The 27365-nt window shown below is 34.7% G+C and overlaps 6 protein-coding genes across 16 annotated transcripts; 4 read left to right on the plus strand and 2 right to left on the minus strand.

The window, feature by feature from the left end:
* Positions 1 to 1554: 1554 nt before the first annotated feature.
* LOC126848123 (histone-lysine N-methyltransferase SETD1) lies at positions 1555 to 8558 on the plus strand. 6 transcript variants are annotated; one of them, XM_050588729.1, is made up of 10 exons: positions 1555 to 2144; positions 2769 to 4543; positions 4619 to 4888; positions 4999 to 5310; positions 5400 to 5666; positions 5737 to 6392; positions 6522 to 7158; positions 7338 to 7559; positions 7739 to 7996; positions 8166 to 8558. In XM_050588729.1, the coding sequence occupies exons 2-10, from the start codon at positions 2801 to 2803 to the stop codon at positions 8337 to 8339; spliced, it is 4539 nt and encodes a 1512-aa protein (XP_050444686.1). In that variant the 5' UTR covers positions 1555 to 2144; positions 2769 to 2800; the 3' UTR covers positions 8340 to 8558. The 6 variants fall into 6 exon arrangements, with proteins under 6 accessions (XP_050444686.1, XP_050444688.1, XP_050444689.1 ...); XM_050588731.1 differs by having other exon boundaries at positions 2772 to 4543; XM_050588732.1 differs by having other exon boundaries at positions 1555 to 2019; positions 2772 to 4543.
* Positions 8559 to 8984: 426 nt separating this feature from the next.
* Positions 8985 to 10379, plus strand: LOC126848187 (mediator of RNA polymerase II transcription subunit 21). Its single transcript, XM_050588866.1, has 3 exons — positions 8985 to 9320; positions 9397 to 9508; positions 9565 to 10379. Exons 1-3 carry the CDS (start codon positions 9279 to 9281, stop codon positions 9939 to 9941), a joined length of 531 nt encoding a protein of 176 aa, XP_050444823.1. The 5' UTR covers positions 8985 to 9278; the 3' UTR covers positions 9942 to 10379.
* A 675-nt stretch (positions 10380 to 11054) lies between these two features.
* LOC126859415 (soma ferritin-like) lies at positions 11055 to 11982 on the plus strand. The gene is made up of 3 exons (XM_050610696.1): positions 11055 to 11261; positions 11426 to 11617; positions 11678 to 11982. Exons 1-3 carry the CDS (start codon positions 11055 to 11057, stop codon positions 11963 to 11965), a joined length of 687 nt encoding a protein of 228 aa, XP_050466653.1. The 3' UTR covers positions 11966 to 11982.
* Positions 11983 to 12492: 510 nt separating this feature from the next.
* LOC126848120 (uncharacterized) lies at positions 12493 to 21374 on the plus strand. 5 transcript variants are annotated; one of them, XM_050588720.1, is made up of 8 exons: positions 12493 to 12757; positions 12968 to 13314; positions 13833 to 17482; positions 17669 to 18774; positions 18874 to 19152; positions 19491 to 20192; positions 20309 to 20456; positions 20881 to 21374. In XM_050588720.1, the coding sequence occupies exons 2-7, from the start codon at positions 13086 to 13088 to the stop codon at positions 20406 to 20408; spliced, it is 6066 nt and encodes a 2021-aa protein (XP_050444677.1). In that variant the 5' UTR covers positions 12493 to 12757; positions 12968 to 13085; the 3' UTR covers positions 20409 to 20456; positions 20881 to 21374. The 5 variants fall into 5 exon arrangements, 4 of the variants coding, with proteins under 4 accessions (XP_050444677.1, XP_050444678.1, XP_050444676.1 ...); XM_050588721.1 differs by having other exon boundaries at positions 12493 to 12717; XR_007687210.1 differs by having other exon boundaries at positions 12493 to 13314; positions 20309 to 20791; positions 21358 to 21368.
* Positions 21375 to 21536: 162 nt separating this feature from the next.
* On the minus strand, positions 21537 to 22143 carry LOC126848194 (uncharacterized). Its single transcript, XM_050588878.1, has 2 exons — positions 21939 to 22143; positions 21537 to 21852 (listed from the first exon to the last, which is right to left on the minus strand). The coding sequence occupies exons 1-2, from the start codon at positions 22088 to 22090 to the stop codon at positions 21618 to 21620; spliced, it is 387 nt and encodes a 128-aa protein (XP_050444835.1). The 5' UTR covers positions 22091 to 22143; the 3' UTR covers positions 21537 to 21617.
* A 124-nt stretch (positions 22144 to 22267) lies between these two features.
* LOC126848132 (uncharacterized) lies at positions 22268 to 27050 on the minus strand. 2 transcript variants are annotated; one of them, XM_050588756.1, is made up of 5 exons: positions 26953 to 27050; positions 26263 to 26493; positions 25878 to 26155; positions 25484 to 25787; positions 22268 to 25395 (listed from the first exon to the last, which is right to left on the minus strand). In XM_050588756.1, exons 2-5 carry the CDS (start codon positions 26264 to 26266, stop codon positions 23594 to 23596), a joined length of 2388 nt encoding a protein of 795 aa, XP_050444713.1. In that variant the 5' UTR covers positions 26267 to 26493; positions 26953 to 27050; the 3' UTR covers positions 22268 to 23593. The 2 variants fall into 2 exon arrangements, with proteins under 2 accessions (XP_050444713.1, XP_050444712.1); XM_050588755.1 differs by having other exon boundaries at positions 26706 to 27014.
* Positions 27051 to 27365: the final 315 nt, after the last annotated feature.

A 27365-nucleotide genomic window follows, 5' to 3' on the forward strand; every position in this document is an offset into this window, starting at 1 on the left:
CCCCACGACCGTTCAGAAATTAACCTGAATTTGTTAAAGTTACCTCGCCAATTGCGTTCAAAAATGCTCAAGTATCAGAATACAATTGAAGATTCAAGATTGAAATTCGACCAATCAGGACAAAGAAATTTTAGTCCCTTTTGTTTTAATTAGTCAAATTCCAATCTTTAATGTTCAATCTTTAATTTTTAATGCGTAGTCTGATATAGACTTAAAAAATTAATCAATTACATCAAATCCGAGAAGAATAATCAATTGTTATTGATAATTTTTTTACGGCTAACTATTTTAGAGTTTCCAAACGCAATCATAAATGATCATAAAATCTAGAAATTTATAGAAAAGAAGCATGAGAACAATCTTCTGCAATTTATCCGAATCGATTGAGCGCCCCCTGCGTTGCTTCAACCAATCAAAATAAAGAAATCTTTGCTCCTTTTGTCCTGATTGGTGAATTAAAGATGATAGATTTTTGAACGCAACTCTGTATATAAAACGCTGAAATAAACTTTGGCGGACAATCAATAACCATTTGCTTTTTCGCAAATAATATAGAATATTAAAAAAAAAAAGAAAGAGAAGGAAGGAGAAATAGATACACTTTTCGAATAATAGGAGACGAAAGAGAAAATTCATGTGCGCATATTGCATTTACAAATACAAAATCGCGCGCTATTTCGAAAAAAATGCACTTATTTTTTCCCTATACTTTTCTTGGGTAATCACGCAACTTCCGAGTTTTCTCTTTTGGAACTCGTTCGAGTCAATAGTAAATATAACGTCACGAGTATATTTCAGCAATTAAGCACACTTCATCCGGTTTTACATCATAGCTAACCAGATTGCACACATTGGCACAATGTCAACATCTTTGCGAAATTTTGTCAAATATTTTCGCGCGTTCATGGAAGGAGGAAAACAAGAGGCTCGTGACTCGTTTGTTTCCCGACGATTCCAGGTTCAGAGAATAATAAAAGGTCTTTATTTGCGGGATACACGAAGCTTGAACATTAAACTTTGCTTGAGAATTTATGATAAGCGAAAAAAAGAGGACTCGTCGGTAATCCTTGGAATAAGCAAGATATCGCGGCTGGTTATCTGACGAGGTTTCACGTATCTGTGAAATAGTATCTCTCTGTCAATTGCTTCGATGGCGTCATCCGCAAAGTTACTATCCGAATAGCTCCCCGCGGAATACGAAATCACATTTGACATCGCGAGACAAGCACGTGGACATCGTCGCGTGTTGACCACCAGAGAGATATATATATACAAATCTTAAAAAAGGCTAAACAACTTAAAATGTTTAACAATAATTATAATTAGAAAGATTAAGAGAGAATAAAAGAACAATCGAGTTTGGAAAAATAAAGAAATGATCCTCCGCGATGTAATAAAATCGCGATATAGAAGACGCGCACATATAAAATATAGAGTTCGTTTTGAACTGCCGTGTTGCTGTTATTTATTACATTCGCCTTTTCGCAAATTTATACGACGTAGGGGAATGCGCAAAGTGCAGCTGGCGTGCGCGAACACGGTCACAGGTGCGTTTACTCGTGCTCGTCAGCCGAGAGCATCGTGCGTGTCGAGCGCGCACGCGAGACGACAGCGGGAGACTTGTCGGCGCGTTTCTTGCCGCGGAACTGTCAATGGTTCCGACGAGAGCGGTCGAGAGGATCGGTTCGATAACTAAACAAGGATGCTGTGCTCGCTCGCGCATTATCGCTGGACATTATAAAAGTTACATGCTCTTGTAGAAAAAAAAACTTCAACATAACTGAATAAGGGTCTAAAGGTTCTAGTGGAAGACAGAGGAAAAAAGGAAGAGAGAGATAGAAAGAGAAGACAAGAGTGAGAAGGAGTGGCAGGGAGAAAGGAAGACAGAGAGGAAAAGAGGAGTAACGAAAGAGTGAGATTCCCTCGTTAGTTCGACGTAGCTCGCGATCGAGAGATGGACGCTTTAAACGAAGGATTCTACTAGTCGAGAAACGTTTTCAATGGGTCATCGTCACGACGGTAACTTAGTTTAAAAAAAAAAATCGAGAAGCGCTTTTGAGGTTATGTGTTGTTGAGAAAAACGACGTACTCTTCACTCTCGCGCGATAAAACGATCGTACGAGCGAAACCGGAGGGACTGCATTGTAAGTTTGTGATTGAGATGCGCTTTCGAATCTGATTAAAGATGCTGCATTGATAACGCTACTCGAGGATCATATCGATCCACTAGTAAGAACTGCTTTGCATCTTCTCGACGAGAGAATACATTTTCGTGCAACAATCTACGAAGTTGTCGAAGTTTCGCGCGATTGTTATCTTTAATGTAATTATATACAATACAATGAGAAACAGAGAAAAAGGGAAAAAAAATCCTGAAAAATGCTCGTTGACAGTTTATAAAATTCATCACTACTAATAATAACACGATAATTTTGTGGTTATTATTGAATACTCTGATCGTGTAATCATCACGCTGTATTGTTGATATAATCAAAGTATATCGAACGCTTGATATTTTAATCACAAATTTGCTATTTTTGTAACTAAAGTTAATTATTTTTAAGTGATACACGAGAAACAGTGATGTGCAAAAATTGTTATACTGATTTGCAATTCAGTTTATGAAAATGTATGTAATTTGTTTATGTGTTGATAAACACAATTTAATCCTTTCTCAGAGGATGTGAATAAACTTTGAACTACATAAATTAACTTATATTTATCATAATATTGATATCGTTTAAAATTTGATTAAACATTTGTGACAGAAGTTTACATGAATGGATGATGCTTGGAGGCAATGAACGGCATGGAGAGACATGGTCATGGACATGGACATTCACATGCGCATTCACATCGTCATCGCCATTCCCATGGCAGTTCTCAGAGCACGTCTCAAAATTCAAGTCAACCACCTTCGAAACATAGTCATGGTCATGTAACACATCCGCAGAAAGATACAGTTGTACCACAAGTGACTCAAAAACAGAGGAATTACAAGTTATTGGTTGATCCGTTTTTAGTTAAAGGTGCAACAAAACTATGTAGATACGATGGAACTGTTCCAGGAGATCCAACATATCCACAGGTTCAACCTCGAGATCCCAGATCGCAATTGACAAGGATCTGGACCAGACTTGAACAACTTGATTTACCTGTACCTAGATTTAAAATTGACTCAAATTATTGCGGAGAGCCACCTCCACTTGAAGTAACGTTTTGCCATTTAAATGATAATATTGATAAGACATTTTTAACAAACATGGTTCAAAAATTTGGATCTATAGAGGAACTTATTATTTATTATCATCCAGTAACTAATAAACACCTTGGCATAGCAAGAGTAGTGTTTGAATCAACTAAGGCATCAAAAGCATGTGTGGAAAAGTTAAATAATACATCTGTGATGGGAAAAGTGTTGAGGGTTTTTCTGGATCCCTTTGGAGAAGAGTGTAAGAAGATGTTTGAAGAATTGACAACAGAGAAAAAACCGGAAAAAAAGATAGAAAAAGAGGTTGTGAAGCCCGAGATTGAGCAGGAAAAACATCAAACACCAGTGGAAAAGGTTTTACCCGAAGAGAGGGAAGACTTTAGAAGTAGTAAAAAAGCTATTCTAACTGTAGACAAGAACAGAGAGCCATATGTAGAAAATTCGAGGTATAATAAATATAGAGATTATCCTACACCAAGTGGCAGCACAGGTAGTGATTTGGGTTATGGAACAGCGCCGAGTGAACTGAATTACTCTAGTAATTATTCTCAAAATTCTACTCCCGCCACAAATTATGATTTTTATTACGGCAATTATCATCATCAACCTCCAAGTAGCTATCTAGCTAATATACCGCAAAATGTATCGCAAAATATACCAATCCAACAAAATTCAAATGTCTGGTGGAGTAACAATTCTGGGACAGCGGGGTATACACCTTCAGCATCTGTTTGGCCAATTCAACAGCACGCGACTAATTTGGACGGTGCTAGTTCTAACATAACACAGATTAGCAATAAGACTTCCAATGCAAAATTGCATCATACTCCTAAAAAGGAAAAGGAGAATCAGGTTATGACGAAAAGTGCATCGCGTGATTCTCCTGACGAAACTCGCAAAACGTTAGATTTAGATACAAGAATTGCTATGTTATTAAAAGACAAAGCAGGTGGAATGGCACCTCCATTTTTACAATTTGGCAGTGACTCAGAAGATGACAAAAAATCTTTGCAAGACGACAATGAAATGTTATCGGAGCCGCCCAGTCCCTTTTTGTCACATGAAATTTATAAGCAATGTTTTGAGAAAATGATAGAAAGAAATAAAGAACGAAGAAAAGTTCATGAAAATAGTATCAGTCAGTTTTCTGTGGACGAAGATTTGGGTAGTGTTATAAGTTCCAGTGAAGACGAGGCGTTATTAGGAAGTTATAGTCCAGCACCTGATGACAATGAACCTGAACCACCTAAAGAACCCCCTCCACCTCCACCACCTGATGATGACAGGATGTCTTTGAGTCCTTTGAGTTCAGGAGATGAAAAGATTGAAGAAGTGGGTTTATATATTACATTAATTATATATGTGTGCATACATTATTTTATATACAAATATTTTTTTAATATGTAGGTAATACCACAAACTGAACCTTCGAGTCAACTATATCCAGCAACTGGTTATCCAGGAAATTTAACTCACTATCCTTCTAATGATGTTTACAATTGGCCGCGACCGGCACAGTATCCTTATCCTTATGGAACAACTTACTTGCAGAGTCATTACCAACCTACTACAGCGTCTTTCTCGGGAACAGTCGGAAATCAAGGGACAAATTATTATTCCTCTTTTCAATCGCGGTTACATGCTATAGCAAATTATAGCATCACAAAAGATCCACAGGCAAGATTATTGCATTGCATTGATATAAGATTGAATCTGTAAATTTCGTATTTTTTTTTTAATATAAAAGTATGTTTTGGTTAGAAAATATTTGAAATATTTTGGTTTAGGGTCCTACCATCAATGGAGTACTGAACAGAGTAGTGAATGAATTGAAGCAAATTCTAAAAAAAGATTTTAATAAAAAGATGATAGAAAATACAGCGTTCAAATTATTCGAAGTTTGGTGGGATGAAAAAAAGTCGGAGAAGAGTCAAACTCATGATGGCGGCGAGAATGCTATCGTCAATAACACGACGAAAGAAGATGTAAAAACCCAAGGATTATCATCTTTATTAGAGCAAGCAACACCATTAGGACTCAATTATGATGGATTTGGTTTGGGTATTAGAGCTAGCATGCCAAAGATGCCTTCGTTCAGAGTAAGATAATTTCATATTGTTTTTGTATTTTATTTTCTCTAATAACATCGATTGTTACATATTTGTTTGTTATTTCTTTTTACTTACAGCGTAAGATCAAAGCTCCAAGTCCATTACCACAGGATGAGGATAGCCGACAATCGGGTCATGCTGATATGGAAACGATCGAAAGCGACAGCGATCTGGATGTACCACCGGCACAAAAAACGAAGAAAGCCATGATCTCTCTTCCGAGCGTCTCTTCCTCGACGTCTTCATCCTCGTCTCTCGAAAGTAGTAGTGAAGAAATCAGTTCCAGTGAATCTTCCGATAGTTCAAATGAAAGTTCTGATGAAGAAGCTTGCTTTGAGGATGAGGTATACATAATAAGCAGAGATTTAAAAAGATAACAATTATATCAATTAAAATCGGTTTATTTTTTTTTAGCAAGATACAGACAGCCGCATGTCGGATCACAGGCCTTTGGCTTGTAATAGTGAAGATCCTGATATATTAACAGAATTTGCGATCCAAAAATCATTAGATTGCCCCACGCCGACTGGTAGAGAAACTCCAGTACCAAATATCAAAATTATAGATCAAAATTCGAATGAATTCCCGCAAATCGATAATGATAATCTGATTAGTTCATTATCTTCTCCTGTGAAATACGAGAGTGTCAAAGAAGAAGAAAGAATTTCTGAAAAATTGCCTGCTACAGAAGAGAAGCCATTCGTTGAAGTGTGTGGAACTTTGGATAAGGAAGCAAAGGATGCATTGAGAATCACCGAAGAAAAAGAATCACAGATTGAAGTGAAACTTGCACCGACGATAACGCCAGTAAAGGAAGAAGTACTACCGGATATGCAAAAAATGGAAAATTCGGCTGCGGAAGCCTTGATGACTCTAGCTGGACGAGATAACATCATACGTCATAGGAGTCCAGGCCCTATACAACCTAATATTATCAGAACGTTGCAGACAATGTCGGCGAAATACATCAATGATGAACCTATTTTGAAGGAAAATGAAAAGATCGAGATGTTCAGCGAGATTCCCACAACGGATTCGGAGGAAGAAAGCTTAGAAATCAGAAGATTAAGGTTTGTAGTCTATTTAATATAAATTTTTAAGTAATAATTCTTTCTTATGTACATAATATAATATGATGCACACATACTGCAAAATTATCATCTTGTAATAACGACAAAATATTGCAATATTTTATATAGGTATCAAGCAGAGGCGGATCTTCGATTAAATGGGCAGCAGACACCAAGTTCGCCTGGTTCTCAAGCTTCGCAAGTATATATGGAACATTCGTATTCGTTGCCACCTGCACAACCAGAGCCCGTAGAGTCGGTGATACGCGTACCGCCAGCTTCGGTAAGAGTAAAACATCCGAAGATTGTCAAATTATCGAAATCAAAGGACAAAACTCATAAAGTGGAGAAGCAAAAATCCAAGAAATATACAAAAGTGCACAGTAGTCATCAGAATCACGAAGGAGAAAAAGAGAATATCCAGAATGATTATATATACGATAAGTTACCTAAACAAATTGTGGAATCGAAAGTCACGTACAAAGAGCGAGATCTTATATCGGAAATGGCTATTTTGTATGAATTTTTAACAAGAGGTATAGACGCGGAGGATGCAGAATACTTGAGAAGGAGTTACGAAGCTTTATTAGCGGATGATACCCAAGGTTACTGGTTGAATGATACGCATTGGGTCGATCATCCGCCGACGGATGTACCAAGTCCCGCGAAAAAGAGGAAACGAGACGAGCTCCGATTACATGCGAGTGGGAGTGCAAGAACGGAAGGATATTACAAAGTTGATATTAGAGAGAAGGCTAAACACAAAGTAAAAAATTAGATATATTTGATATAATATATTTTTTTTAACAAAATAAACTTTTTTTTAATTTAAAATTTTAACACATTTTGATATATAATATTGTTTTATATATTATAGAGTTTTTATATTTATAAGAATTATATGAGTAATCAAATTTATGTAGAGTAATCGATTTGTTCTTGCAGCATCACTATGCTCAAAGTATACAACGCAGTAATGATGTGGAAGACAGTACCAGTTCTTATATTGGAGGAGATAGTGTAATGAACGGTCCAAAAAATAATTCTAAAGCATTGACTGGTAAAATGCAGGCGCTTTCGCGCGAGGCAAGAAGCAATCAACGACGGTTACTGACAGCTTTCGGAATTGATACTGATAGTGACCTTCTCAAATTTAATCAATTAAAGGTAGAGATGTACATAAATATAATATATATATGTGCGTGCGTGCGTGCGTGTGCGTGCGTGCGTGCGGCGTGCGTGCGTGCGTGCGTGCGTGCGTGTGTGTGTGTGTGTGTGTGTATAAATTTTTAATATCTAAAATTTACATGATTTATTTATTCTAATATACACATTTTATATTTCAGTTCCGCAAAAAACAATTAAAGTTTGCCAAGTCTGGTATTCACGATTGGGGCTTGTTTGCCATGGAACCAATCGCGGCCGATGAAATGGTTATAGAATATGTAGGGCAAATGGTTAGACCAGTTGTTGCTGACTTGCGAGAAGCCCAATACGAAGCTACCGGAATCGGTAGTTCTTATCTTTTCCGTATCGATTTAGATACAATTATTGATGCGACAAAATGTGGCAATTTGGCGAGGTTTATAAATCACAGTTGCAATGTAAGTTTCTTACAATTATCCATTTTTATAACCTTGAGCTGTGCAATATATTTTATATATTGAGTTTTGATGAAGTAATAGAAGAATTAATCAAAATTCAATATTAATTAATCTCAGAGAGAAATAAAATGTGTACCATATATTATAATCATATCTTCATTTTTTTTAGCCAAATTGTTATGCAAAAGTAATCACGATTGAAAGCCAAAAGAAGATTGTAATCTACAGTAAACAACCAATAGGAGTTAATGAAGAAATTACATATGATTATAAATTCCCATTGGAGGATGACAAAATTCCTTGCCTTTGTGGAGCTCCTCAATGTCGGGGTACCCTCAACTGAATTGTTTTTTCCTTTTTCTGTCTTCTAAACTTCATCGCGCCCTACTCATATTTTTGTAAATACTTTCCCATGTAAACATTTTATAAAATGCAATGGAAAAAAAATACTAAATTATGTTAAGATGCATTCTTCCTACTTTATTATTATGGGAGCCCTTTAATACAGTGTGTGATTTTAATATTTAAGAAAACATACAGAAAACAAATATATGAAGCATCACACTGTGTTGTAAAATTATTTTTCAACATCTCATTTTGTATTTATTATCCATTACTGTGAATATTAAATGATAAACATGTATTTAAAAAAAAGAATAGAACAACACTTGTGTTTAGTGTGCAATTATAAATGCCATTATAAATTATATGTATATATTTTATCCTGTACATTTATACATTATTTATAATGTAAAAACAACATTATTTATAACATTAATTATAACAAAATGTTTATATATATATTTATTGTATATTGTGTCGTATATAAAATATTATACGACTCATTCTATAAAATTGATATGAAATGAGAATCCGATTTTGAAAAATTAATCAATTCCGAAAAACAGATATTTTTCGTCAAACGACCAATCCAATCTCTCAACATTTGGATTCATGAATATTAGTTTAAGGGTCTACAGGAAGAGAGTGCTGTTGAATGCGAAAGTGTAGATTAGGTTATGATTTCCTGCAATTTTTTGGGGAATTAATGCCCCTATTCTCTCGTCTAATAAACGTCGGTAAATCAGTGTAAACAAAGTTTTCATACGTTACAAAAACGTATCTAAAAGTTTAAAATGAATAAGTGATATTTCAATAATATATTTTTGAAAAAGTGTGTCGAAATCTTTAGTGTTTATTAATAACAATTAAACTTTTATTTATCGATTATTGTGAATATGAAACAACATATAAATAAATTGTGAGTTAATAATTTGGCATTATGGCAGATCGTCTGACACAGTTACAAGATACCATAAACCAGGTAATGTAAATTTTATTTCACTGGTTATTTATTTTCTTAGAATCTTAATTTATACATGTTAATGTCTGTTTTTTAGCAAGCGGAACACTTTTGCAACAGCGTTGGTATTCTACAGCAGTATTCTACACCTAGCAAATTTCCTGGTTTTGATCGCATTGGCACTCCACAACCACATCAACCTCAAGAAGGTAATAATTAGTTCTCATATATGTATATTATTATTAAACATACATATTTGTTTTAGATTATGCTGCTTTATTTGCGAATCTCATTGCGAGGTGTGCTAAAGACATAGATACATTAATAGAGAGTTTGCCAAGTGAAGAATCATCTCAGGAACTACAAGTAGCCAGTCTTAGTAGACTTGAACAAGAGAATCAACAGGCTGGTGAGCAATTGGAAGAAGTAGTGAGACAAGGAGAAGCGCTCCTTCAACGAATCCAAGCTGCTCTGCAGGATATAGCACAAAGTCAATTAGATATGCAAAATCCCTCATCCACCACCGTGATTAATATGAATCTTAACAGTTGTAATATAAAGCAAGAAACATCTATAAATACCGTGCCTTCGAATAACACACATCAATTATCGGATCCTTCACCTAATTCAATAAATCAATGACATATTTATGATTTACTATAATTATTTATGTGAAACATTTTTGCAATATAAAAATAATCAAAATTGGTGTTAGTTTTTTTTTCTTAATATTGAGACAATAAATGAAACAATAGTTTACAATCCAAATTCATATTGCTGTATTTGGTATAATTGCTTATAATGAGAATATAAATTTGATGGCAACATAATAAGTTTTCAAAAACAAAAATAAAATTTCTTTATACAAACTATATTATAAAATTAAAAATTAAAAACAATTTTATCCAGAAAAAATAATAGTTTTATTACAGGTGTAATAAAATATTGAGCTTTATTGAGTTGTTTTAGGATATATCAGTCAATATATGCATATGTTTAGAGCATTCTAGTATCTTACAATATATATCAATTATGTGAATAATATAAACGAAAGAGAAAAAGTAAAAAATTGGAGTTCTTTGGATTAAGATTGTGTTTTGATTTGTTACCTTATTTCTAATCATATCCATACATTCACTTCCTCACATATTAAACTTTATTATATGTAATATATAGTTTAATAATTCAATTATATATGCATACTTTTTTTCAATACATGTAATATAGTTTAATAATTTCATTCTTATATACATTCTCTCTCTTTTTCTTGATTGTTAATTTTATTTATTTTTTAAGCAATTCTCTAAACGCTTAATTCAGTATTGTGCGCCTTCAAGTTAATTTATTAATCGATTTATTTATTAACACTTTTTATTACATCATGGTCACTATAAATAGGTTAAATTAACTCGAATAAATAGAAGTTATAATTAAAAAACTATATCTTTAAAAAAATGTTCCGAATATTGATTTGTAGATGCTATTATAAACTTTTTAAATTTAATGACTGTCTTCAAACTCAACGATTAGGTTACATTAAGTAATTGCATTGATCAATCAAAATTCTACAAGTAGTATAAAGTATATTTATTTACATAAGAATGTAAAAGCATAAATTTTTCACAAATATAGAGCTTTATTTTTTCAAATTGAATTTAAAGATATGAGAGTTTTGATTGTACAATATATCAATACATTTTTATCTTTTTTTATATTCTCTGTACTTTTCTAAAAAATATATTTCGATTATTCATGATGTTTTTTATTAGTTCAGAAAAATTGTCAAGTTCAACGTGGAAAAGATCGAAATGTGGCAATAATAATCAAGTGTGCATCGACAAACCAACGAAATGGCCGATGAACGACGAGAGAAGCAATTTTGATTTTCACACTGAAACTGAAGCCGCGTTTAATGAGCAGATAAACGCCGAATTGGACGCGTTTTATTCCTATCTATCTATGGTATGCAAACAGCGTAATTTTTTTATTTTTAAATATAAATCTAGTCTAATATTTTAAAATTTCGTCCAATAATCTAATCTTTGAAATATAAAATAGATAGCCTCTATAATATTAACAATAACTATAATAATATTTTGCATCATCTTTTATTCCTTTTGATGCAGGCAGCATATTTTGGTCGCGTGGATGTCGCTTTACCGGGTTGCGAATTATTCTTCATGCAGATGCATCACGAGGAGCACGAGCATGCCCTGAAATTTGTAGATTATATAAAGATGCGTGGCGGAAAAGTGCATTTGTGCGCCATATTCCCACCAAATGATCAAGATTGGAAATGTCCACTGCACGCGTTCAAAGTAAATCAACAATTCAAAAAATACAATCTCATTTTACGTAAATGTCAATTTTTTTTACAGGCGGCATTGCAGTTAGAAATTACAGTCAGTAAAAAATTGGTCGCGACAAACGCTGTAGCGGAGAAACATGGTGATTTAAATGCGAGTGATTTAATCATTACTGGTTTTATGGAAAATCAAATGAAGAGTGTGAACGAAATGGGAAGATTAGTGACTGTGCTGTCTGGCATCGGAGATCAAGCATTAGCGCGATTCATGTTCGACAAAAATTTACTCGAGAGTTATGTCCAGTCAAATTACAATGTTTTGAATAGAATTCAATCTGAGCGGAGAAAACAGGACAAATAGCTATTGTACTTTCGTCCTTTTTTGAATTTTTGCAGAATTATACCACATTTTCAAATTTAATATAATGGATAACGAATAATTAATAATGAATATATTTCAAATTTATCGGTATATATATATATATATATATATATATATATATATATATATATATATATATATATGCACCACGCACGCACACGCGCACACACACACACACACGCATACGCGCGCGCACATACACGCACACACGCTCGCACACACACGCACCGCACATATATATATATATATATATATATATATATCAAGCGACACCAAGAATATAAAAATATTTGATATATCCCATTGTCTTACATACAAATTTTGTCAAATGTATTGATTGACTACTATTGTAGGAAATTTTTGGAACCCTAGGAATTCTCTATCCAACTTCCAATCAGCTTGTTTGACAGGATTCGTATGATAGATATAGGATCTATTTTTTAGTCCAGATCTATTTTTTAGTACCATCGATGACTTAATAGCTGAACTGGCTGCACTAGTTCAGAACTTATCTTTCTCCTTTCAATGTATAAAGAAAAAGATAAACTCATCTGAAACTAGTGTAGCCAGTTCAACTATAAAAACAGACCCATAATACTTGCATGTGTGATGTACTCTCTTATGCATATATATATAAACAAGATGATAGTGTGCAAGATGGCCGTCATTGTCAGATGTACGAGCATCGTCGATCAGTTTGACGGTCGACGGTGGGATTGAGAGGGGTTAAGGTATTTCAAGGTTGCGATTGCTTAATGCTGACAATGCACGGTAATTAATCGCGTTTCAGCATTTATTAAATTCGCATTCTATCGGAATGTCAAACGTTTTGTTTTCCTTTATATGCAACATCAATTTTTTTTTGCGTGGTACAAGATTCCTGCGAAGGTCAAATATATATATCCGTGATTTTTTTCTGCCACTGTGAACATCTTTATCTATCGGGACACACAGATTATCCTATTCTTTGTTCTCATATAGTGCTTCGCATAACTAACCTCAAGCCTAGACTCAAGAAGTGAGTCACGTGCCGCGACGGATTATTGGAATCACTTGGTTTAAGATTGAAAACATAACCGCCGCGGGTAAGTTTTAAATAATGGCGAGCGATTTGTCGAGCGGCTGCATGGAAACGATCGACATCCTCGACGACGAGAAGGAGGAGGGTGAAATCTCGTTGGAGGATGTGAGTTCATCTGAGGAAGGTGGGATGGGAAATTTGACCTGCAACTATGTCATCAACAGGACACGATCGTGTCCAGATTGGAAATCATGGGGCGAATGCGCTTCCTGGTGCACCATGATGTGTCATTCTAAAAGTAGGAGAGGTAAAATTTGCTAGATCATATCTTTTGTTCGAGATACACAAGTTATCATATATACAAGTTATATTTAAGATTTAAAAGTCTTCTTTTTCTTAATATTTTATTGATAAATGTTATTTAAAAGAGATAAATACTTTGAGATAAATATTTGTATATATTTTTCAGATTGTTATTTGAATTTTCTAGATACATATGTAAAATAATAAAGCATTGACAGTTGTAAAGTCCTTGTATGTTTTGAATAATTTTCTTTGATTATTATTGTTGCAGTAATCTATAAATTTATTCTTGTGCAAACATTATTAACTTATAATAAAATTGGATATACCTAATGAATTTCTTAAACATTATAAATTAAAATACTCAAAAAAATCTTATGAGTCGAAAAATATAACAAAAGACATGTGTTTCTTAATAGATATAAGATAGAAATATAAATTTAAATAAAATAATTACATATATTGCTATCAATATACTGATCTATTGTTGTAATCAAGTAGAAGTTAATCTTATTTTATAAGATCCAGTCAAAGGAAAGGAAAACCGTCATCATGTCAGAGAAGCGGGATGTGCAACGGCAAAACATATAGTGTCAACTTTACAAAAGAAGAATGATGATCTAGTACCTATTTCGAGCGATAGCGACATGGAGATTGTTGGTCTCACGGATACGTCTAATCGATCAAAAACCAGAATAAAAAAGAAAAAGAGAAAAAAAAGAGACTACGACATTATTACCATCGATGACTTAATTTCTCCGGCCTCCGTCGATTTGCCTATAACAGAATTTGGTACATTGAAAAAAACACATTACAGAGAATTAAGTCCAGTTCGCAGAAGCGGTAGATCGAGAGTGATTTCGAGATCACCAATTCGAAGACACAGATCACCCGTAAAAACTCGATCGCCCATTCGGTCATCTCGATCTCCGTTAAATCGTGTCAGATCGCCGATGCTGAGGAGATCTCCGCGAAGGCTTAGATCACCGAAACGGATCTCGCCGCATCGTTCGCCGAAACGGATCTCTCCTCATCGTTCACTAAAACGGATCTCGCCGCATCGTTCACCTGTCAAAATGACAAGAAGGCCATCGAGAAATTCGCCGCCGTCCACTCGTTCTTACGCCAACAGACATGGCGATGTGACGAAATTATTGAAGAAAGTTAAGCATCTAGATTCTATGGGTGTTCTCGCGTCGGAATCGAATGTCGATCGGATTAAGGAACATCAACCATCGTTGAAAGAGAAATTATCAAACATGTTAAAGAAACAGCCTGATAGCAATGATAATGCAACATGTTTTAAGGAGAAAACGAATGCTAAATCCGACATCGTTAACGATGCTGATGACGAGGAAGATTTGGCGTTGCTTCGACAAAAAGCATTGGAGACAAAACAGAAAAAATCTAATAAATCATCGGATCATAGACCGATGGATATGGAACTGGAGAAGAAATCCGCTGCGAAGAATGACGATCAGGACGAAGAGGCATTGCAACTGCGCATGATCGCGCTTCGCTCGGCGGTCATGAAGAAACATCAGAACCGTGTTCGTCGTGGCATCAGGACGAACAAGAAGCCTTCTCGTAGCGAAAGTCCGTTCAGTCAAAGTTTTCTCGATGACATACCCGTGCCTGGCGATGAGCTACTGAAGTTTGCATCACCGCCATGCACGCCATTATATGATAGCAATCGCATCGAGGATATGGAGTTAGACACGGATATCGAAGGCGAAAAGGAAGCTGAGTTGCCATATTCACCAACCGATAAGATCACCACGCACGTGCCTATCGATACATCGTTACTTGGCATCGAGCCGTCTGACGTGTCATTCATCACCGTAAACGAGACGAATAACAAATATCCGATATTCAGTGACGTAAAGCGGGTCGAAGGCATGTCATTGCTGACCACTGACGTCACATCGTGTTATGATAACGCTTACTTAACGTCTCATACTTATGAAGCATCGCAATACTGTGCATACTCGCCGTCACAGCAGTGTACCGATATTTTCCTTGGTTCGGATTTCAATGACGAACCGGGAGAATTATCCGATCACCTTAAGGACTGTCAGAGCGATAATGTCATGTGCGACTTGATAGATGGTATTTGCTGTCAAGTCAATTCTTCGACGAGCACTGCGTCGACACACATGCCTGATGCGCGCCCAATTCCAGTTTTAACCAGTCTTCTTTCGATTCCTTCCACTTCGCTGAAAACACAGCAGCAAATTGTAGAGCAATCTACTGGCGATATTTTATTTGCAAATATAGATTCAACATTGAAAGACAACAAGTGCACTTACGAAACACAAAAGGTTTCCGAATGTCCTCTTACAACGGTTTCTCCGACTATATATGCCGAATCAGTGTCGAACGAGTCGATGATGACGATCGATAATCTTTCAGAAACGAAGAAGAATCCATTGAATTCTCTCGTTATTGATAGAAACTTGCCGACCACAGATTATATTTCGAAAGAGATGACGCCATGCCAAACTGTCGAGGGAGAAATGTTGCAGGAACCCCTATACATGCAGGGTGTGCCGGACATCACTAAAGATGCAAATAAGATACCTACTTTAATCAACAAAACATTGGTTCCCGCGCCTATATTAAGATCGAACAAACAGCTTCAGCAACCGTTGCCGGTAACGAAGAAATGCGAGACGCATGTTCCGGAACCGAGCTTCAAAAGTGCCGAGATGCAACCGGTGATTGTTACTGCGAATACACAGAGCGCGAAGACGAATGGCAGTAATTTCAAACCTATAAAATTACGAGTTGCGAAAAAATCTGCACCCATTTTAACGGCGTCTGTTGCATTCGATAATCTTATGAACGAGAATTCGGAAAATAACGTATCGGAAGTTCAAGAAGGACTCTCCAAAAATATCTGTGAAGTAATGGAACATTCCGCTAACACGGTGCATACAGCAACTGCGAATGATGATGTCATTTCGGGGCGTAAAAAACGAAAACGTATTAAAAAAGATCGATCCAAGAGTCTCATACAATTACTCGCGAAGAAACAGAATTCGGATGACAATGTAAATAAAGATGTAAATATTAAATTTTCATCCATGGAACGACAAATTACTGAATCTAATTTAAGTGAAAATAATAATGACAATAAGGCACAAGAGAGTTTAATAACAATAGACAATGGAGAATTGAAATTGCAAAATGTCATTGACACTCAGGAATCAATTAGTTGCAATAATATTACAGCAGAAAATAAAAATGTTGAGAAGAATGATCTTAGTCCTATGTTATCAGCTTCCACTGAACATTCACAAGAGAGAAATATCGAATCTCGTTTGTCAATAAATTCTGCATCTGATAATCTTGATTCTGACGTATCCAACAAAGCATCCAAAGACGTTGGTAACAGGAGACAAAGTGTCGACGAGGATGAAAATGAACTGCGAGCCATTTTATTAGCTTCTTTGAAACGAACCAAGTTAATAGACATTAATAGTAACTCTTCAGCAATTTCAATTACTACAAACTGTACTACAAACACTCAAACACCTATACAGCAAACATTAACAGACACTAAATCAATCACAGCAATTAACTCAACGCGCGCAGTGGTGAACAATAATGTTCCGTTATCAACAAGATTGAGTTCATTAGTAACTCAGGAAAAAAAGATTAATCGGATATCTAACTCATTATCTGCGAGCGGTAACAAGAAAAAAATCAATAGCATGGATGCTGTTAAAGGTCCGCCGAAGAAAATGATGAAAAAATCGGTTATCCCTGCGAGTACAAAGGTGGTGAACAATGCCAAGAAATATCAGAATATGATAGTGCAGAGGAGATTAAATCTGCGAAAGCTTGATAACAATACGACGAAGTCTAACGCTAATCCATCCAAGACATCGTTGCACGTATCCGATACTCAGCGATTTGTGATAAGCTTAGGATCCGACACGGACAGCGAGTCTGACGGTGAGAAGCGTAAGGACTCCGTTCTCGTTCCTACTGTAGAAAAGCATCAAACACAAGATATCAGTGCTGATTTCGAGCAAAGTTTGCATAAATTTCTGCGCGACTTGAGAAAGGAACAGGAACAATCTGCTGTGGCAGTCGTGACCAAACCTGCGACCACACGAGACGCGCCATTAGTGACTAAGGGTTCATCTAATATGCATACGCCATTGGTAAGGCGACCTTTTATATTATATTTGATTAATTTACATCGGCGAGAATAATTCTTATATTCGTTTGAAAAAATTATCTATATATAATTATCTATCTATCTAGATATATTATCTTTATTATTAAAAGATAAACTATTTGCAGAAGTTTGCCTACTTTGTTCTGTAGGCTTTTCTATTTTGTTGCAGGCTGTGAGGCATCTTCCTGCATCGCAACAAGAAGAATATCGTCGTTTGAAGCAGGAAATCTTAGAGCGCGAGAAGCTGAAACTACAGAGAAAGGTAGCGGATAATAATAATAGTGGTAGCAATAATAAATTATTAAATACTAACGTGACAGCCAGTTCATTAATAAAATCTCTATCATCCTCTGAAAAGAAAAGTATACCTATTAAACAGAATTTAGATATATCAACAGAATCGGAAAAAAATTCTCAACAATCTTTAGGGGAGAACAAAAACAAAAATATCAATGCTGTAAAAAATTCATCAATATCAAATGTATTTCATACGCCCGCAAACAATCTCTCAGTGAATGTTGATAAGCATAACAATTCTGCGCATTCATCAGTTAAAGGAATTAAGAAAACGATACCGAACAATCTTAGTATCCGTATTACTAATGAGATTGCACCAAATCACACAGCAGTGGAAAGTAGAACAGTTGAGAATTCGTGCGAGAAGCAATCCGCGAACGATAAGCAGCAGAATAATAGACCTGCTTTGAGAGCTTTAACCAAAGAAGAAATAAATCGCAAGTATGTCCAAGTTTTGTTAAAATCAGATATAAGCGGGCGAGTCGTTACAATAAATGATAGACCAACTTTGCGACACGATACGACAAACGCCAATCAAAGCGAAAAGCCAGTCGGAAATGATGTTAGTGTAGAGATTTTAGAGGATAGACATAGAAACAATGAAAATAGTAACAATACTAGCGTGTTTTCTAACGCGTCTACTGTAAAACTTCCGGACTCCAACGCGAATTTGAACATGAGCAAGTTAGAACATGAAGACATCATGATGGAAACTACAATGTCGCTTTCCCAATATGAGGCAGAAAGCAGACGAGAAATTAATTGTAATACTTCAATGCCGTTATCTTCAGAAAATAATAGTAATAATACTTTCCATAAATCTGATTCTGAAAATGTTGACAATAAAGGTAATACGGATGATGTTTGGGATGCGCTTAAAAAAGATGTTAAAGAGGAGTTAGATTCTCTGATAAATCTTCCAAAAACAGAGCAAGAACGATTTTTGAGAAATACTGAGCATAAGTTAGTTGCGAGACGGTAATTATACATTAAGTGATTTAAACATATACACAGAAAATAAGTAATAACTACAGCAACATGATAAAACTTTAAATTACATATGTGTGATGTGTATAGGTATACGGTTTTGGATCATTTGGCAGAAATGTCAGGGAACCTTCGTCAATGGGATATGGAGAAGGAATTGCAGAGTAGTTTGGCCAGCGAAGTAAGGAAACTTAAGGAGCAATTGAAAATGGCCGAGGAAAGATTACAATTGCAGCGGGATCGCGTTAATAGTATGGGGCCAAAAGTTTCGACCGCGCGCCAAAAAATTAATGCTGGACGGCGCGAATGTTTCAAGTTATCGAGAATTTGTTCGACCTTAGGTAACCGGCTCATGGGGAAAATCTACAAGTACGCAAGTATAAAAATTACAAACATGACATATCAAGAAACACGCGGTAGTGTCACGCATAGCAGCGAGGCATTCCGTGTATCTACATCTTTATATTTATAAATATAAATGATGAAATCCCTGTTTTATTTCTTTGTTCGATAAAAAATATCTATTTATACATTTTATCTTTTATATCAAATTTATAGCTTTTTTATATGTATGATTTTTATATGTAAATATACATATGTATCATATATTAAATTATTTTATATACATTATATGTATATGCAAAAAAAAAAAAAAATAAATTTGTTTTTTTTAGACTATTTTGATTATGAAAGGGTTATTTTTTTAGATTACCAGAAGCAGGAGGTCAACTTTTGAGTGATAAACTTAAGGAAGTTGCTAATCACACCCGTCAATTTACTAAAAAGAAGCGAATTCAATTTAATGATGTCTCTGAAAATTCCAATTCTAATTTGTTGCGCCAAATCTCAGAATCATCTAAGGACACACGCGTCGAAGAAGATCTGTCATTGCAAGAACAGCCAATGAATGATGCAGCTGATGTAACCATGTTAAAAAACGACACTTGTCGTTTGAAGCAATATAGTGATAGTGAAAATTTATCCACGTCAGAATCGTCTTTTACAATAAATATTTCGCAAACGTTTTTAAATCAATTAACGCCTGCAAAGAGAAAAGAAACTTCAACAAATGCGTCAGAGCTTTATAATGATGAACAAGTTACACCTCCTAATCAAGATGCTTCTGAACCAAAGCTGTACCAAAGTACTCCTGTAGAACAAAATAAGAAACATAGACAAAGAAGCTGTAGCACACATGATCCTGTTACATCTTCAGAACTAGGATCATCACCAACAGATCCTTTTTTATGTCAAGATAGTGAACGAAATAATAAGAAAATGTCATCATCGCCGCCGTTATCGGTATCTGCGACGACAGCGACAACGACATCAACGATAGCGACAACGACAACAACGACGATGACTATTGCGCCTTATGAATCAATATTATCGCATTTAAAAGTACCAAGGTGGGTCTCTCTCTTTAGATATAAAGATTGTCACGGTATAAAATTGTCTATTTTTTGTATAAATCGTACTAAAAATCATGACAATTTTGTGTGGTTTCTGTTACTCTTCTTACCAGGAACACAAACCCCCATGGAATCTTGTGTCCGTATGAAATGATGGGCATTTGCAGGGACGAAGATTGCCAATACATTCATCAGTCGAGGAGTCAAACCTGAAATAATGCATTATTACTGAATGCACTTTTTCAACATGATATACGTAAGGTGGTTCTAATTTCTCAACATCAAACGTGTCAATATGAGGATCATACAGTTAAATTAATAATTCGTCGAAAGCATCAAAGATGATCGAATTGAAAATATAATCTCGTGAATTTAGTTCCGTGACTATGCCTTTATCTTTAATCGCAAATGATGCCTAATAAGCATTTTATACATTTATACAATTAGAAATATAATAAGCCACGAGTATAACGCTAAGTAAGAATAGTGAAAAAAATTATAGCGTTTTGAAACGCGTAAAATATATAAGTTGCAAAACGTTCTATTACAATGCGAATTTTTCTTATATTTTTGTTTATATTCGTATTTTCTTTATAGTGAATATTTTATTATGATAGAATAGCAATAATGAAAAGTAGCTTTAATCGTCTCCTTCAAACAAATGTCTTTGTTTTCGCATTTGCAGGTATCATCAATTATTATCAGGGAAATATAAATATCGATGTAGATGAGATTACATTAGTTAAGCAGAGGCAACACCTGAAGATCGGTAAGTTCTCTTCATCCATGGCAGACTCTAGTGCACATAATTCTAAAAAATTACTGTTTTATAAAAAAACTTATATTTTATGCATAAGACTTTTTTTCATTGTGCTACTATGAAGCAGCGCAACTGTATTCTGTTGAAAGTTCAGAGAATTTCTACAAGTGTATATTTTTTAAAATTATAAGAAAAAAAGTGTTATAAACTACAAGAGTAATCAGTGCGGTAAAGACAGAAGAAGAGTCTGTTTACCATACTAAGAAGAATTAATATATTTGAAAAAGAAGACCATTCAGCAATTGCAGATCATCATTGAATAATTGCACCAGTTACTCTTACTTCGTATTTTGATATATAAGTTACCTCATAATAACTAATCTTGTATCTGTATAATAAAAGTTGAATATTTTTTCTTATGTAGGGTGTCAATTAATTTATAATTACATATTTTCCTACTTCTTTTGTATATTTAAGTTTCCTCTAAAGTATAATTACTTAAGTATAATTATTACTTTGATTATTATTTTTATATAATTATATCAAAAGATTCTTAATAATTAGAATTAATGATGGAATAATTATTTTAATAATTTTCTTCATTGTTTATTCTCGAACATTACATTCTTTATTTTTATTCAAAGATTTTGCAAAAGAGATCTTTATTCGCCATATTTATGACCGGGGAAAGGACCTTGTGTTCTATATTTGTGCCAAGGTAATCTGCCCGTAACTCTTAGTTCATCCCAACGCTTCACCCAGGCGTTCGGACACATAGACGTAAAAACATCCTTAAACCACGTGCATGCTTCGGTACCTTTGCCTAAGATGTGCTCACATCGATAAAAGTCGGTATACATTACAAAGCATCGTTGCGTTTGATTTTGTTGTTGAAATCTGATTAAAAACGTGATTAGGAATGCACGATATACATCTACTCTTAATTAATTTTTAATACGTCTTGAATAATTATGTATATATACCTTGGATCGACACCAGGATTAAATCGAAATTGTGGATATGCTACTTCCTCTACTTTTTCTTCTCGTTTGAGACAAGGATCATCCTCATCCACGGTGATAGTTATTTTCTTCTTCTCCATATGGTTTGAAAATTGATGATCCTTCTCTTCCATTTCCTGTTTAAATAACGTAATAATATATTACGATGTTGACAATTCTGTTATATATTTTAAAACATTTTTTTTTAAATCGTTGACTGCTCCTGTCATTTTTAGATTTCCTTTTGTTATTTTTCAATTGTTTAAATCTTCGTAAAATTATATATATATCGTAATAATGTAAAAATGTAATTAAATTAGCATTTTTTATTGATATGTGAAAAACTGATGTATAAAGCATTACAAAAAAATTTTATAAAAATAGTATACGCAATACGCAATATATAAATAATCACAGCTAATATAAGGCTATATCTGTTTGTTACTTTCTACATCTGTGATTGGAGTTCTTTTCAGCATATGAATTAAGTAAATATCTATAGTTTTAATAAACTATGAATTATATAGTTATATATATATATATATATATATATATATATATATATATATATATATATAATAAGCTTTTCCAAAAAGATAATTATAATGTTATTACGCGTTAATAAACGCTAACACATAATTAACGTGTCCAATGCGAGAATTAAGTTTATACTTAATTAGATATAAAATTATTTCCAGCGAACACATTGTGGTAAACAAAATCTAGCGAGAGAGATTTATGTTATTTTTTTTTTAATGTTATAGGCCGAGCGATAAAATATAATATATAGGCATATATAACATATGAACAATTTATATGTTATTATTCATATATATCTTTGTGTATTGTCATTGTTCTAAAACTAAATGCACATATATCCTTTTCTGATTTTTTTACATAGAACTGTTGAGAATATTATCATTTCTTTCAAACTATATGAAACCACATTACACATTTTGTGTTCAGTCATAAGAGACAGACTATTGATAGAGTAAATTCCTAAAAATACAAGTCTGCATGTAACAAATTTATAGACTCTCACCTAATAATATAATAAACGTGTTTATATAGAAGAAGCATCTAACAACCAATAGTAATAACTTGTTAATAGTAATCTTCGCAAAATCTTTTCTCCAAAATTTCATCTCATTTATATTGTTTATAGAAAATATATATATAATTTAATATTGACACAATTATCAATACAATATAATAGAAGTTAGCAAGTGGAAGATAACTTTAGCAAAGCTACCAATTTCAATTTAAGATATATAATTTCAAAATATACATATTTTGTAATATTATTTCTTATCCACTTGAAATTTCAATTAAGCAATAAAAGGCACTATTTAGGTCCCAATATTAGTCAATTAATCGACATAATTTTTATTATTATCCTGCAACGTAATCAATTGCAATTGAAAAAATTTTGTGGCAATATCGACCATATTTGCCAAATTATTATAAATTTTTATTATTTATATGTATGATATGTCTTATATATCAGTGCATTAAGATTAAAGAAGAAATATTTCTCGTTAGGACTAGCCTTTCTTCAATTAAATTTTGTGCGTGTGTGTGATAATTAATTGCAGTAATGAGTTCTTTCTCTTTCTCTCTTTCTATATTTTATGCGATTATCTCAATGATGAGAGATAAGGTTGGCAAGTCATACGCTGCACAGGCTGATAGAGTCTTCTTTGCACTGGACTGGCAGTAATGTTATCGATGTTTTGTGCAAAGTTGTAAGTATTGGTATTCCTGGACAAATCGCTGGAACCAATTTCCGTGTGATAGTTCTCTTGAAGAGGAGAATCGTTTCCGGTTTGAGATTGCGTAACGGCTTCGTTCCTTTTGCGGAATTTCGTCGAATATTTGTAAAAATCCGACATCTCGAAGGGCTTCGTTACTTCTCTGTATGGCTGATATTTCCCCGGCTGAACAACCGTGCAGTTTTGTGGTGAACCCAATGGCGGTCGAATCGCATCATCACAAACATCCAAAGACGGCTTTGATTCGGCCGGTATCTCCAGCACTTTCGGTCTTGTTGCAGACTGATCGTAACGAACGTGCGGTTGTACTGTGTGTTGCCGGCATTCCTCAGACTTTTCCCTTTTGTGATGATTTACCGGACTCATATTAGGCAGCGATCCACTGCTCGTTTGATTATCCCTCCCATTTTCATTAATGACTGTCTTGATACGAACTGGTGGAGGACTCGATTGATAAGCAAGCGTATTCTTATGGGTAGCAATCAAATTGTGATCCAAACTCGCACTCGCTCCTGAATCCACAGATGTTTCGTACCATTCCTTCTGACGACTCTTACGATTATTATTATTATTATTATTATTAACATATTCCACGGCCGCGTCTTTGCCGTCGTGTGAATCGTGAGAATAATTCGACTGCCACGTCTCCACACTTCCCAAAGATTGCGTACGTAGCAGCATCTTGTTGTGGTTATTGTTTGTCAACGGCATTTGTTGTTCAGCTAATGGTAATAGATGAACAGAGTGATGCTGATGGGATGAGGAGATAATGTTGCTGCTGGTGGGCGAACCTTTGACGCCCGTCACGGCGACTGTGCGATAACGTGATTGCATTTCCGAATTTGTACCACAGCTGTTATGATGAGCATTTCGCCGTCTACGATCCAGACTGCCGAATCTATCGGATTCGTCAATGCTCACCCAATGAATATCGTCGTTGTGACGTACCCAGTAGCCAGATAGCAATTGTGTTTCGATCGATGCACTGCTGATTCCGATGTGTCGCGGGACATTCTTGCCAGCAGATGAAGACGAATCACGATCTCGCCTCAATAAAGGCTGCTGAGATTGCGAACTATTTTTATAATAAATCTGATAATCAGTGATAGGCGTATAATGTGACGTGCGAAAATCTTTTTCGTAAGTTCCTTGGCTCGTTCTCCGTACAATATCCGCGTTATCCAAGTGTTTGTATTCGATGGAACCTATATATTGCGGCCTATGACTCTCTTGTAATTGCTGTTGCTTCTGTTGCAAATGCTGGATATGCCGATAACGCATTTGACGCTCGTCCTCTGTATAAGTATTGGGCACGTAAGGTCGATAAGTTCTCTCAGTATCTGGATAGTGGCCACGGGACCCACCGCTTCCGTGAGAATATGTACGAGCACGGTATTGATCCGGCAAAATATAAATATTGTGATTATCATTGTGATCATGCTCGACGATATTAATGTTTGGATGATCGACAGGACTCGCACCGGGATAAGTACTACTGTGATGATTGCAGATGTTCGGTACATTCGATTGCTCCTCGTAGCTATGTCCGGAATAGGTGTTGGGTTTGTCCAGAATATATTTGTCTTCAGATCCTATTGGGCTCAGACTAATACCAGGTTCATGGAGTATACCTCTTCCAGCAAATTTTGGAGTAGTTACTTCGTTTCCTATTATACACGATTATGTGTCACACATTAAAAGTGTCACTATTCATTATAACATTATTTAAAAATTTAATTAGTGTTTAAAAAATACCTGTACTATCTAAGGGTGGTCGTGGTTTCTTCGTCCTGTGTTTTACATTAACGTGCAAATGCGATTGCGTATTATAATTTGCCGTATGGATTGGTAACTGTGCTGATCGATGGGCTTTTCCACGACTCTGCCTTATAAAGTTCAATTCTGTCTCTAGCTCTTGCAGTCGTCGCTGACTTTGCTGATAAGCAAGTCTGTGCTTACGTCGTGTAGCTTTGCTCTCTGTAGTATCATTAACAATACTCAATGCAGTTTCTACAATTCCAAGTTGTACCTGCCTCTCCAATTCCAATTCTGACTCTTCCTATGAATGAACAAAAACAATAACTAATGTAATATATTTATCAATTATTATAAAAGTTAAATATAGTTTTTTAAAAAAAAGTAATCCTACAACATCAGCTGTCTTCAGTATATTAACTGATTTTTGTGGATATATAAGTGTAACGTCTTTCCTATGAAAAATTGGAGGACTTTCTCCAGGTTCCAGAGGTATTTCTGGAGGTAAAACTCCTGTTATTTCCGCCTCTTCTACACACAAATTTTTCAACTCATTATTTTTTTGAGTAAGCTTCTCTTGTAAGGCTTCTCGACGTTGACGTAGCCATTGTAGTCTTGCGGATAATGCGTCATCTGCCAAAGCACCTGGCGCATTTTCGTTTCCTGCCATCACTAAACAATTGTGTTAAAAAATAATATCAGTATTGTTCTACCAAATTATCAGAGTCAATGTTCTACCCAATTATCAATATAGATGTTACATTGTTTCAGTTACTCACCCATATTATTGGAAAAGATAAAACAAATGGGTTAGCTGTAATCTCTTCATATGCTTTGATCAATGTGTTTTCACAATGGCATATCCTAAATTATAATGCCATTTTGAAATTCATCAATTAAAGTATATTAAAAAAGGATTGCCAATTCTTGAAAAAATCAAGCATACTTTCTTCATATATAAACATATTTAATAGTGAATACAGTAAAAATCACCAATACATCAGAAATCTCTGTAACAAAAAGTTATTTATAATCTCAAGTGCATTGCAGGCTGCAAAGATGTGTTGATTACTTCATCAGTTTGTAGAGAGTCATTTGTGTTTGATTATTAAGATATACAAAATATAATACTTGAATATTGCAATAGTGATTTTTGATAATTAGGTCTCACACACAAACTTATTTAAAAATTTAAGTAAAGCAGGTCAAACTAAATATTTACCAACAACATAACTGACGCCGAGAACTATCTTATTTTTTGGAGCCTTTCTTCTAAACTTTACTTATTAGAAAAGTAGCGACGTTTTATATCTGGTCTTCAATGATGTAACAGAATATATGCATAAAAACAAGAACAATCGAAGAATATATACGACTTCAACTTTGCAAGTTCGAGGAGTCATGTATTTTTTGTGTTACTGCATAAACACTTATCTCTCTTTTTTATTATAAGAGATAATACTACTAACTTTTTCACCAACATAAAGCTGCAGCTGCACCTTATCGGCCCCTTCCTTTGATGAGCATCTGCATCATGAGCATTCTGTCAAAACAGAATGCGCATGTGCGAGGTAGGTATGCTCCATAACATATAAAATATACATAGATGGGCTTATCTAATCATGAATCATGACAGAGTTTTTTATTCTGATTGATCAATCAAAGCAGTCATAGAATGCGGTCGATTTGGTGCTACAAACGCTTCGTAATTTCCCACAGTTTCTTATCATTTTATAAGATTTTCTGTATAAAAAATATTTTATTTTTTTCATGTGTCAAAATATTGTCAACAAAAATGCTGTCAAACTGAACAGAATACATAACGATCGATATATTTTGCATGTTCTCGAATTTAAAAGCTCGTCGAGAAGCGGAAACGAGA

The sequence above is a fragment of the Cataglyphis hispanica genome, chromosome 3 (assembly GCF_021464435.1).
Source record: "Cataglyphis hispanica isolate Lineage 1 chromosome 3, ULB_Chis1_1.0, whole genome shotgun sequence".
Classification (NCBI taxonomy): domain Eukaryota; kingdom Metazoa; phylum Arthropoda; class Insecta; order Hymenoptera; family Formicidae; genus Cataglyphis; species Cataglyphis hispanica.